This window comes from Zosterops lateralis (genome assembly GCF_965231275.1).
Source record: "Zosterops lateralis genome assembly, chromosome: 15".
NCBI classification, from domain to species: Eukaryota; Metazoa; Chordata; class Aves; order Passeriformes; family Zosteropidae; genus Zosterops; species Zosterops lateralis.
In genome coordinates, this window is record NC_139775.1 from 14,362,627 (window position 1) to 14,375,605 (window position 12,979).

The 12,979-nt window shown below is 64.6% G+C and overlaps 2 protein-coding genes across 2 annotated transcripts in view; one reads left to right on the top strand and one right to left on the bottom strand.

Moving 5' to 3' along the window:
- Positions 1 to 12,979, bottom strand: part of LOC310915520 (coronin-7-like) — a 34,311-nt gene that overhangs the window by 5,998 nt on the left and 15,334 nt on the right. The gene's annotated exons all lie outside the window — the stretch shown is intronic.
- VASN (vasorin) lies at positions 430 to 7,705 on the top strand (the record flags this gene model as incomplete). Its single annotated transcript, XM_083872463.1, has 2 exons — positions 430 to 542; positions 4,827 to 7,705. 2 exons carry the CDS (start codon positions 430 to 432, stop codon positions 6,844 to 6,846), a joined length of 2,133 nt encoding a protein of 710 aa, XP_083728589.1. The 3' UTR covers positions 6,847 to 7,705.

Sequence of the window (12,979 nt, forward strand, 5' to 3'; positions counted from 1 at the left end):
CCTGACAGTCCCTGCGACTCTGAGACCCCAGAGGAGCTGGATGTCCCGGGGTTCTGTGTCACTCTGAGACCCCAGAGGTGCTGGGTGTCCCGGGGGTCCCTGTGGCTCCAGGCTCCCAGAGGTGCTGGGTGTCCCGGGGGTCCCTGTGGCTCCAGGCTCCCAGAGGTGCTGGGTGTCCCGGGGGTCCCTGTGGCTCCAGGCTCCCAGAGGCGCTGGGTGTCCCGGGGGTCCCGGGGGGTCCCTGTGGCTCCACGTTCCCAGAGGCGCTGGATGTCCCGGAGGTCCCGGGGGTCCCCGCGGTGCCGCCCCCGTCGGGCCCCAGGTGAGCGGGGGCGGAGCCTCCATGGCGGCCGTGCCCCGCCCCGCCCCCTCCGTGCTCTCAGCCAATGGGCGCCCGGCGGGAGGGCAGGCCCCGCCCCCTCCATTTAAATGCCGCCCCCCGCGCCCGGCGCCGCCAGTGAGGGGAGCGCTCGCCCGGCCGCTGCTGCGCTGCCGCCATGGACTGACCGCCCGCCCCGCACGGCCCCGCACCGCCCGCCACGGTGAGTCCCGCGGCCGCCACACCGCCCGACCCTCCACACGGCCGCCGGGGCTCGTGGGGCGGCAGCCCAAGGGCGGGAGGGGGCTCTGCCGGGCATCCGCGGGCTCAGGGGGCGGTGGGCCCCTGGTGGGCCTGGGCTGGGCCGTGGGACACCCGGTGTGGCCTGGGCACCCGGGGTGACAGGGTGTCACCGGGGCCTTGGCTGAGGGTTGGCATGTCCTGCTCCCTGCGAGGCCTCAGCTGAGCCAGGGGCACCCGGCCTTGCCGGGCTGGGGGATGGCACTGCAGTGGGCTGGGACAAGGCTCCACAGAGGGCTCTCGCTTCTCTGTCCCTGCCTCTGCTGTTTTACCAAGGGGTCACGCTGGGGTCTGGCCCAGTGATCCTGGCCTGGAGCTGCATCCATCATGGGCAAAGGGGAAGGATGTATTTGCGGCTGATATGGAGCACGGCTCCATCCGGCGTGGCTGGGTGGCAGTGAGGTGCTCTGCCAGCAGAAGGGCTCCAGACCCACACGGGACCAGCATGGGTTTGGGACCATCCCGTGCTTGCTCTGTGCCAGCAGATGTGGTGGCTGGGCTCTGCTGCTGGGGTCAGGCAGGGGTGGGAGCTGCTGGCAGCAGTGTCCACTGCCACCACCACCACCCCTCTCCTCAGCGGAGGGCTCGGCTGGGGTGGGGTTTGGCTGCCCTCGTTCTGCTTGTCCTCGGGTCCTGGTGTCCCGGGTCAGTGACCCGCTGTGGGGCCAGGCGGGTCCCCAGTGGTGCTGACAAGGGTTTCCCTCGGGCTGGCACAGAGGGACGGGGCCAGCAGGGCCAGCTGGGCAGCAGGGAGACAGGGATGCCCCACTGCTCCTCCTGCCACCAGCCCCTGTGCACTTCAGTGTCACCTGCCGTGTGTTCAGAGTGTGCTGGCGCTTGTCACCCTCTTTGGGTGTGACTTTGGGCCACCGTGAGGTAAACGTCCCTTTCCACGCCTGCCTCCCTCCCAGGCTGACAACTGCCACAGGAACCGACACATCGCAACAGAGATGCTCCAGTTCTGAAACTCCTCTTTCCAACTAAACCCCTCCAATAATGTCCCCCCATACACCCACTCCTGTCAGCACTCCCCACACCGACCAGTCTCCTCCTGCTGGGACTGTGGCGGCCGGAGCGCCCTGCCCCAGCTGTGCCGCTGCCCACACGGCGCTGGGCAGTGCCTCCATCAGGGATGACACTAATGACTGTTTTTCCCCCGCACCACGCCGAGGCCGGCCGGGTGGCCCTGACGCAAGCGCTGCCTGCCCGGCTGGCTCTGCCGGCGGGAGGAAACGCTCGGGGACAGCCGCGGCTGCCCCAGTCACTCCGGAGGAATCTGCCCGGGCCACGCGTGGCACCATCGCCCGGCCTCCTCCCACCCTCCGCCGGCGTTCCGGGCTCCTCCCGGGGCGGTTTGGCTGCCGGCAAAGCGGCTCTGCTGGTTTTTCCTCCTCGCCGGCACCTGAGAATGGGGAGCGCGGCCGGGTCAAAGGGGCAGGAGCGGGATGGAGGGGCTGGCGAGCGCTCCGGGGAATGCAATAACCAGGCCCGCATTCCTGCGGGGCTGCTGCGGAAACTTTAATTAAATAGGGAGGGGAGCCGGGAGGAGGTGGGAGCTGCGGCGGCGCAGGGTGGGTTGAAGGGGAGGAGGATTAAGGGTTTAATCCTGCGCATCCCCCCGGCTGGCTGCGGGAGGGGCGAGTGCTGACATCGGCTTGTTTTGGGGGCTGGAAGGCAGGGGAGCAGCATCTGCATCCCGCCTGGCAGAGGCTCTTGTGTTCCTCCTGTCACCGCACGGTGCGGGGCCCCCGACCTTCCTGCTCCGGTGCCACCGGCCGAGGTGGCAGCCCACGGGCCAGCAACAAGGCTGGCTTTGTCTGTGTGCACTTGCCAGTGCGGGAAGGGACATCCCGGCTGTGCCTGCTTCCCTGAGCTCCCCGGGCAGAGGGGAGAGGCAGGAACTCTGCAGCTCCTCCAGCCTGTCCTGCACAGGTGTCACCCTGCAGTGCATCACCCTCGTCCTTAAAAACAGGAGGCGGGTACAGAGCAGGGCAGCCCCTGTCCCTGTCCCAGCCCGGGGTGGGCTGCAGGCAGGGAAAGGGGGGTGACACGGCACTCCCACCCCAGCAGGCTGGCAGGGAAAAGCTGAGCCGGGACTGGGGGAATCTGAGCCCAGATCCTCCCCGCAGCCGGAAAATATGAATAATTCGGCAAATATCTGCGGTGCAGGCGCGGGGGAGCCCAGCCAAGGCAGCAGCAGCAGCAGGCCGCTGGCAGGGCGGCCCCAACACCTCCAGCAGAAACGGGGGGCCCCCCTCTCCACCCTTGGGGACCCTGCCAGGACCTGGGGCGGCTGTTCCCCTTGCCCCCCGTTTCTGGGGGGAGTCCCATCCTCTGTGCCTCGAAGCAGCACGGTGCCGGGGAGGCGGGGCGGGGTGCTGGCGTGTGCCGACGGCGGTGGCCGAGGCTCGGGGCAGTGCCAGCCCGCCCGGCGCTCGTGGCCAGGCGCGGATGCTCGGCCGTGGCCGGGCTGGCCGAACCTGCCCGGAGCGGGGAGCCTGGCAGGCGGGGAGGAAATGCCAGCGTAATTAAAGGGACGAGAGAGACTTGGGAGTCAGCAGCTGGTTGCAGCACGGGACACGTCAGCGAAACCCGACCCTGGCATTGCAAAACCAGCCCCGGCTTCGGCAGCATCCCGCAGGCCTGGCCCCGCTCCGGCACTGCCCACCCGGGCACCGCTGGAATACCAGCACCCTGCACCCAGGGCTCTGCCAGCAGCACGAGGGGTGCTGGGTCTGCCCCAAGCCCCAAAGAGCACTTCACAGGGTCTCCGTGGTGTGTTTTTAACTCTTCTGGCAGCCTGACTGTGATGTGGGGTGCAGGGGCACCTGATAGGGATGAGGGGGCTGAGCTGGGGTTGCAGTGATGGTGACCCCTGGGTGACAGTGACCTCTTGGATGTGGCACAGCTCCTCCCTGGTTTCAGGAGCTGACGGCACAGGTCACGTCAGGGCAGGGCCGGCCAGGCCAAGTGACTCAGGCAGTTTTGGTGACCCTGCCCAGCCGTGGGCTCACCCCACCCTGAGGGGGGCCCGCTCGGGAAGAGGCAAGGACAGAGCTGGCTGCAGTGTTAACCCTATCCACCACCCGGCAGGGGGACAAGAGGACACAGCTCGAGTCCAGACCCTCCTGGTGCAGGATGTGGTGTCCCTGCGCTGCTGACGGGGCCGGGGCAGGCGGCACGTGCTGCTGTGTGACCTGCAGCCCCCCACACACGGCGGGGCCCCTCGTGAGCCACGGGGGGGAGGGGGGTTTGCCTGGAGCTCCGACAGCTCTGAGCAGGGAGGAGGTGCCAAGAGATGGGGCTGGGGAAGGGTTCGCCTCTTCCTTGCCCAGGGAATCCCCCTCGGCCACCTCCCCCTGACCCTGAGATGGACTGGCAGGAGATTGTGAGTCTCTGGCCAAGCCTAGTGTCATTAAAGGGGCTGAAAGATGGGGCGGAGAGGGGAGCCCTTTGGGACACAGAGAGTGGCTGTGACATCGGGCAGGGCATCCATGGGGAGCTGGGGTTGGGGTCGTTACAGCCTTGTTCACCCCATCTCTGCTGACCCAGTCCTCAAGGGACAGGGACACAGCCCATGATGCTGTGCTGAGTCCCTGAAGTGCAACAGTGAGGGGAACAGCAAGGTGACCTGTGGGGACAGGGGCTGGCTGGGGGTGAGTATGAGCCCTGGGACTCTGTGGGTCTCCTCCAGCCCCACACTCTGTGGCCCAGGTCACCTCTGGGTGCCCCTGTCCACAGGAGGGGCTGCTGCTGCTGGTGATCTAGGCAGGAGCAGCCCCCGAGGGTGCAGCTGCTGCGACAGAGGCACAAGCAAAGGGTTAAGCTGAGCTCTATGCAGGGGAGGCTGGCCAGGCTCCCACCCCTTCCCGGTGCTCTGATTCTCCGCATCCCCTGTGTTTGATTTGCACCCTGCTGAGCAGCTGGGGAGGTTGGGGCCCTTGTGAGTACTAGGAAAGGTCTTGGTGCTCCACCGAAGAGGGCCCCAATGCCAGTGGGACGTGTCTCATGGTAGAGCCTGGGGTGTGCAAAGGTACAGCATCCCCAAATCCTGGGGGTCTGGGGAGCGGGGAGCATGGATGTGGGGTGGGCAGTCTTTGTGCCCTGGAGGCAGAGTGGGGTCAGAGGTGCCCCACAGCCCTGCCAGCCCTGGGTACCCCCCAGCAGGGCCCATCCCCTAACCCTGGCTGTGCTTGTCTCTCTGCAGAGCTGACACCATGAACCAGCTGATCCTTTGCACGCTGCTCCTCTTGGCCCACGGGGAGCTGGCCGGGGCATGTCCTGCAGGCTGCCAGTGCCACGACCCCAAGACCATCCTGTGTGCGGCCAGGCGGGGCCCCACGGTGCCCCAGGGGCTGCCCCCCAGCACCCTCTCCCTCTACGTCTTCGAGAATGGCATCACAACCCTCAGTGAGGACAGCTTTGCAGGGCTACCCGCCCTCCAGCTCCTGGACCTCTCGCAAAACAAGATCACCAGCATCCAGAGAAACATCTTCCAGCCCCTGACGGAGCTTGTTAACTTGGACCTGTCCTTCAACCAGCTGGAGGAGATCACCAATGAGACCTTCCATGGGCTGCGGCTGCTGGAACGGCTCTACCTGCAGAAGAACAGGATCCAGCACATCCACGCTGCTGCCTTTGACACGCTGGAGAATCTGCTGGAGCTAAAGCTGCAGAACAACCAGCTCAGGGCTGTGCCCCCCCTCGACCTGCCCAACCTCCTGCTGCTGGACATCAGCTGGAACAAGATCCCTGACATTGCACCAGGGGCTTTCCATGCCGTCAGCATTGAGTCCCTGAAGATTGCGGGGCTGGGCCTGACGAGCTTAAACGAGGAGCTCTTCCAGGTCCAAAACAACCTCCATGAACTGGACGTCTCTGAGAACCTGCTGGAGCGTGTCCCGGCGGTGCTGCGGCGGCTGGGCAGCCTCACCAGGCTCAGCTTGGCCGGCAACGCCCGCATCTCCCAGCTGCCGGCTGAGGACTTCCAGAGCCTCCACAACCTCCAGGAGCTGGACATCAGCAACCTCAACATCAACACCATCCCTCGGGATTTCTCCAGCTTCTTCCCCAGGCTGCGGGCCGTGACGGCTGCCGGCAACCCCTTCAACTGTATCTGCCAGATGAGCTGGCTGGTGCAGTGGGTGAATGCCAGCGGTGTGGTGCTGCGGCGCCCTGAGGAGACGCGCTGCCACTTCCCCCCCAAAAACTCCGGCAAGCTCCTCCACCACCTGCAGTACACTGACTTTGGCTGCCCCACCACCACCCCCACGCCCACCACGCCCCGCACCACCACGCTGCTGCCACCTGCACCACTGCCCACCACCCACCACCCACCGCCGCCCTCCAGCACCGCTGCACCCACCCTGAGGCCCAGAGACTCCCAGAGCAGCTCCACATTGGTGCCCTTCAGTGGCGCCCCGGCCCCCACCAGCCCCCCAGCGCCCATATGTCCCCCTCGTACGTGTCTGAATGGCGGCACCTGCCACCTGGGTGCCCAGAACCTCCTGGAGTGCCTGTGCCCCACGGGCTTTGCTGGTGTGTACTGCGAGGTGGAGGCCAGGGGAACGACGCCAGCCCCGGGCACGCCAGCCCTGCCGCCTGCACAGCGGGTCAGCATCGCCCAGGTGGGCAGCACTTCTCTCAAAGTGGACCTGCACAACTACATCCAGTCCAAGGTGCAGCTGAAGGGGATCCGCCTGAGCTACCGGAACCTGTCGGGGCCGGACAAGCGGCCGGTGATGCTGCGCCTGCCGGCCTCGCTCTCCGAGTACACGGTGCGGGCGCTGAAACCCAACTGCACCTACCGCGTCTGCATCGGGGCGCTGGGGGAGGTCCCCAAGGAGGAGCACTGCGCCGAGGCACAGACCCTGCCCCTCAGCCTGCAGCAGCACTCCCCCGTCACCCAGAGCCAGGACCCCAACCTCGCCCTGATCCTCATCCCTGCGCTGGCTGCCGCGCTGCTGCTGCTGGTGGTGGTCAGCACCGCCATGTACTACTGCCGGCACCGCCGGGCCAAGGCACACGCCAGCGCTGGGGCAGACACCGGCCCGCTGGAGCTGGAAGGGGTGAAAGCCTGCCTGGAAAACGGGGATTTGAGCAGCCACGGCTGCAAGGTGCCAGAGGCAGCGATGCTTTCTGGCGGCTCTGAGTGCGAGGTGCCGCTCATGCAGTCGCACTACCCCAGCAACAACAACACCCCAGGGCTCAAACCCTCCTACTTCTGAACCCACGGGGCTTCCAGAGCCTTGGACACACAGGAGGGCTGAGCTCCAGTGGCAGCACCTGGCCATGTCCCTCTGGGATACAGATTGCCAAGGAGCTGACTGAATTGAGGCAGAACCCCCCCCTCAATCCCACAGCGTGCAATTTCCAAGAGGCTGCCACGCTTCAGGAGGAGACACGAATTTTCCTGCCCTGTGCCTTGATTTCTGTGACTCTACCTAGAACATGGGTAGCGGAAGAGAAGGGGGGTTAATCTGGGGGTTGGGGGGCTTTTTTTAGCTCCTGCTAAAGAGAAAGCTGCTGTGACTGGTCTGAGGGACGCCCACGTGCTGGTTACAAGGGTCCTTCAGCAGAGCACGGCCCATGACTCGACTCCCTGGAAGCTGACGTGAGCAATACGGCCTGGCCGAGGTGCTGGGACCCTCGGGAGCCCCCGGGCCAAAGGAAGTGCCGAGCAGGCAAACCGGGAATTGAAGCTTTAAGAACTCAGAGAGAATATTTATACACCGTTATTTCCCATTTCTTCTGGGAAGACTTTTTTTAGTACAGGTTTGTGTACATCTCTTTTGTAAGGCGGATCAGAAGGGTGTCTTTTTGTAAAAAAAAAAAAACCAAAACCCAAAATAATTAAAATAACAACAACAAGGAAAAGTTCTGTGCAGCCTTGAGCACCTCGGCAGGCACTGCCCGTCACAGGCAGGGGTGTGGGCAGTGTGGTGTGTCCCCTGCAGAGGAGCGGGAAGGTCACCCGTGTCCTCCCGTTGTTGTTGGCAAATGTGGAGATGAGTCAGGGCAAGGGAGGAGGGAGTTTTCCCGATTCTGGGCGTTTTTACCCTCAGGGCGCTGCCCCCCACCTCGGGCGCTAAGGATGCGTTCCCAAAACAGAGGCCACGAGGTTCAAATCAGCCCCTGCCCTGTGCATCATCATCCAGCCTTACTTCATCCCTCCCCGCCTGCCAGATGGCTCCGGGGCCAGCTGCGGGACAAACAGCCCAGCCCAAGCTCCTGACGTCACCCGCGGCGGCACCGGGACCCCCAAATCGCCCGTGACAAGTGTCAGCCTGCGTGGCCCCCCCAGCCCGGGGGCCGCAGGCAGAGCCCCCTCTGCCCGGCCCCAGGAACAGCCGCTTTTGTGCGCTGGCCCTGGCGGGGTGGGCTGCGAGCCGACGCTCGGCAGGTTCCCTTTGCCAAGTGCTTTCTGCTCCAACCCTCTGGTTTTAATCGTTTTCCAATCCTTTATCTTTAAGCCTGGAATTTTCCAGGTTGGGGCCCTGCCCGCCGAGGTATGTTTGATTTGGAGAGAACGAGCCCAGCGCGGGGCCGAAGCCGAGGGTCATCGCCGTGCCGCTCCGCCGCAGGACACGGCCCTGACCCCGCGGCCCCTCGGGGCAGGGAGCGCCTCTGGATGCAATTAGGGGCGCGGGGCGTCGGTGGAGCCGTCTGGCACAGCCCCCCCGGCTCCCAGGTGGGCTTCCGGCAGGGCTGGCTCCCATTAGGGCCGGCGCAGCGGCAGGAGGGGCCCCTCGCCGGCGCGGGCGGCTCCGCTGCGATGGCCACGCTCGCCCGGCTCAAAGGGCCCATTGTGGTCCTCTCCCCACAGATTTTTCAAATTAACATCCCGAATTCCTCCCAAAATTGCTGCTGTGTAAATATTTTCACTGCGAGCTTTGTATATTTTCCAGCCTCGCGAGGAGGAGAGAAGAAAAGTCCTGGCGGAGCCGCGGCCTCGCGTCGGGTGCCCCCGGCCGGCCCCGGCCAGCCCCTGGCGTGTCCCCGCGGTGGTACCGGCGTCAGGAGCCCTCCAGCCCCTCATTTCCCCCCTCCTTTGCCTCCATGGCGTGCCCTTCCCCTAACAAAGCCGATTTCTCCACTTGAAAGTAGCAGGAGACCACCCTCCATGCCAAGCGTGTGCTGGAGACCCCTTGGAACCTCCCATTGCTGATCCCAATGCTCTGGAGGGGCTTCCAGAGTGAAGGAGCTCCAGTGGAGATGCCAGGAGGGTAGAAGCAAAGTTAGGGCTCAGTTTTGGCAGGTGAAGCACCTCTGGGATGCCTTGAGCTAAGGATTTGGGCTGCACAAGGGTTCAGCAGGGCTCAGCCTTGGCACAGAAGTGATGGGGACACTGCAGCCAGAGCAGGGCTTGGCCCCCACTCACACCCACTGTCTGCACCCGGGCAGCTCTGCGGGAGAGCAGCAGTGCCCAAAATGGGACTGTCCAGCCCCTGTGGCTTCCTGAATCCCAGCACAAAATTCCCTTGGCCACTGGCAGCCCCGTCGCGCGCCAAGAGCCGCTCGGAGCGGCACATCGTGCGGCGCTGCTAATTCCTGCAAGCTGAATCAGCGCCGACAAGGATTGCAAAACCCCCTGAAATGGACCCAAAAAAAATCTCTCTCTCTGTGCGATCCAGCGGGGCCGGTAAGTGAGAGCCCCGGCCAGAGCCACCGGCAGGATGGGGGCTCGGCGGGGAGCCACAACAGGAGGAGCCGCCGGCTTCACCCAGGCAAATCCTGCCTGCACCCTGATGTGGCAAGGCTGGAGGGCTCTGGTCTCCCAAAAAATCACCCCTGGTCTCAGGCAGGACACCACAGAAACCAAAGACAGGTCTGCTGGGTCCTCCAGGTCCCCATGTCTGGAGCACAGCCCCGAGGGGCCATGCCAGGGGTCTGGATGCCCAGTCTCTGGGAGGAGGACAGGCCTGTGCTCACCACACAGACCCCAGTGCTGCCAGGAAGAGCTTTGGAGTTCATCAACTTCCTGGAAAGCTGGGGAGGCCAGGGAGCACCGTCTGGCCACCGAGGTTGTGGCTCATCTGGGAGTGATTTGGGCGCTGCCATCCCGCCCCAGTGCTGGGCTATTTTTACCCAGTGGAATTACGGGACAGGCGACATGGGCTGGGTGGTTGCCCCGCCTTAATCCCTTCATGTGGCTGCCCAGTAACCCCGCGGGGATGGGTCCCACTGGGGTGACACCTGATGGGGTGGGGTGGCCTCTCCCCTTCCTTGTGTCTGAGGGTGGCAGGAAAAATCCCTTTCCCACTGATGGAAAGCACATGTCAGCTCAGTGATCTGTAGGGAGACAGGACAGGGATGGGGACAAGAATGGACCTGTCCTACTCAGGGTTGTTCCTGCTGGGGTGGGTTTTTTCAGAGACCCCCAAAACACCTAGTATGACCCAAAAGAGCTGCTAAGCTGCAAGAAAAAGCACTGCAGAGGGTGGCAGGCAGGACGGGAGCAGGACTGGCCATTGAGGTCCCATTGCAGGGGTGGCAGGGTGACAGTGGGAACATGTGGCTCAGTGGGGTTGGGTGCCCTGGTGGTGGGAGATGCCAGGGCTGCGAGCCTGACCCCAGCAGCTGGCTCAGCCACAGGCTTTGGCTGGGGCAGGGGTGGGTGTTAGGGACTGAGCCCCCTGGGCGGTGTCTTCAGGGAATGTCCTGCTCCAGATTTTGAACCAAACAGCCCCAAATCCCTCCACAAACAGCCTGCTGTGCCAATTCCCTGCTACAGGCAGGTCTCGGCTCCGGCACCTCCCAGCTCTGTCAGGCTTTGCACTCTGAAGGGTGGTGGGGATCCAGCTGTCCCCATCCCTCAGCCCCACCACCATCCTGCCCTGCAGGGACATGCCCACTGTTGGAACACACCACGGGGACACGGCCTCCTGGGACCTCTGCTGACCCTGGCATCTCATCCCTACTGCCCCAGCCACAGCCCTGAGCTGGCCATGGCACCCTGGCCTCCCTGGGGACATTTTCAGGACACTGAAAGAAGCAGTGAGGGAAGGAAGGCGCTGTTCTCCTGTCACCAGGGTGGTGACAGCCCCGTCCCCGGGCGTGTGGCAGCGGGGTCTGGTCGGTGACCCCAAGTCAGAGCCGGTAACCCAACCCCGCCAGTGCTGGTTACAATTTAGGGCAACAATAACCTATTGAGGCCCCTTCCTGGCTCCTGCCCTGCTGCTCCTTGATCTAATTAAAGGGGGCCATGGGGGGGACAAAACCTGAGCTGAAGGAACAGCAGGTAGGTATCCAGGGGTGGCACATTGGGGACCAGGATGTGGAGAGGGGCCCTGGCCACCCACACCTCCCACCTCCTGTTCCCTCAGTGTCTGGGCATTGGTGGGGTCAGCTCTTAAGCATGGCCCTGACATGCTCGGGGTGCTTTGAAAATGAAGTTTGTGTGGTCAGAAATATCTCACCTGCTCAGGGTTTGGGAAAGAGAACCCTCAAAAGGCACATGCTGATGTGGAAGTCCACGGGGCTGGTGCCTCCCACTCCCTGCCCTCTTCCAGAGATGCTGGATAGGGGCACTGTAGGGATTTTTCTGGTCTTTCCCAACAGGGCACAACCAGCCTGAAGAGTTTGCTGTTGCTGTGGGCACTGGGGTGAGCCCACTGGGGTATCCCCCACCTCGGGGCACACCATGGCCCTGCTCTGGGGTGCCGTGGGGCCGCGCGGTGCCGGCTCGGCGGGCGCGGTGGGGATGCGGTGGGGATGCGGACTCCCCTTCCTGCCGGCCTGGCGTCAGTAATGAATGGTATGAGTTTCCTGCCCGCCCACTGATTGCTTCCTTTAAGAGCTTCAACGAGCTGCTGCTGCTGCTGCTGCTGCTCCCCACGCCCCGCTCATGGCCCGGCCAGCACCGCTGCAGTGCCCAACACATCCCTGTGCCCCACACTGGGCACCCTCGGCCATCCCTGGGGGGCTGAGTCCCTGTCCCCCAGTTCTAACTCTGCCCCAAGCACATCTGGTGATCTGGTGACCCCAAGAGCATCCACCCCGTGCCCTTGCCGTGGCTCCAGGGCTCCTGAGTGTCGCGGCGCTGCTGGGGATGGCTGTGCCGGAGGGAGAACGCGGCCCCCGCTCGGCACCTCCGCCGGGAGCCAGCCCAAATCCCCCTGCACCATTTGTCATCCCCGCCACATTTACAGGCGGGGCTGGAAGCGCGGTGGCCCCGGCGCGGCTGCCTAAAAACAGCACCTCCCCAGCACGGGGGAGGGGAGGGGTCTCCGCTCGCCCCCGCCGCCCCCAGCCCCTCTCGGCTGGCCCCGCCACGCAGCCCCGGGGCCCCGGAGTGACGCGCAGGCAGCGCCCGCCAGCCGCATTCCTGCGCCGATAAACCCGGCAGCCAAAATAACTGCAGCCTGTGCTGAGGGGGCCGAGCACTGCAGCGCCTGCATCCCATTTAGGCCGGCTGGCTCGCCCCGGCCCAGCGAGGATTCGGGGTGATTCCCACTGGATTCTCAGCCAAGAGCAATAATGGACCCCAAAGCGAGCCCTTGCAGCAGCCTCAGCCTCCCCTGGGAGCGTTCACTGGACACTGATGGTGGCCTTTGCTCACTGAACTGGCAGAGCAGGAGAGCTGGGAGCTGCTCCCCTGGCAGCCTCTCGCTCTGCTCCCACCACACCAACACCAACACCAGCCCACCGTGCCCATGGCAGGTCCTCTCCTCTCCCCTCCTGTCTGTCCTGGCTGCCACCAGCTCCGGCCTGGAGCTGACACGGGTGTGGGGGATGCTGGCAGGACAGCCAAAGGACTGTCACAGCTCACTCAGTCCCTCACCAGAGGCCTTGTGTTGGCCTGCCCCAGCATCCTGGCCTGTCACAGAGCCAGCTCAGCACACAGAGAGGGTCCCAGCAAGGCAGAGCTTTGCCAGCAGCCCTGGGAAGAGCTGGTGGCCTCCAGTGCATCCCAACAAGTACAGTGCCCTAACCCCCCATCACTCTGGTGGGATGAAGGCACAGCCTCCTCCTCCCACTTCCTCGCCCCCATGGTGACGCCAGGCCAGCTCAGTGGGCAGCGTGGGAGAGGCCAGGCCAGCTGTGACTGGAGGGTTCCCAGCCTTGGCAGCGCCCTGCAGATGGAGACGGCTCCATTGTGCTGTGACAAGGGCACTGACCCCTTACACCCACCAAAGCTCCTTTTCCACTTCCCCAGGGCTGCCTGATGAGTGCTGGCCCGGCCATGGCTGGCTGAGCAGCCACCATGGCACCACAAAGCATGGCAGGAGTGGGAGGCCACGGCTGAGCTGCTCCAGTGCTCCAGCAGCACCAAAGGGATTCACTCTCCTGCAGCATCTTGTGGTGCTGCCCCAGTGCACAAGGCCACCCATCAGCAGCCACCTCAGACACTGTCCCCAG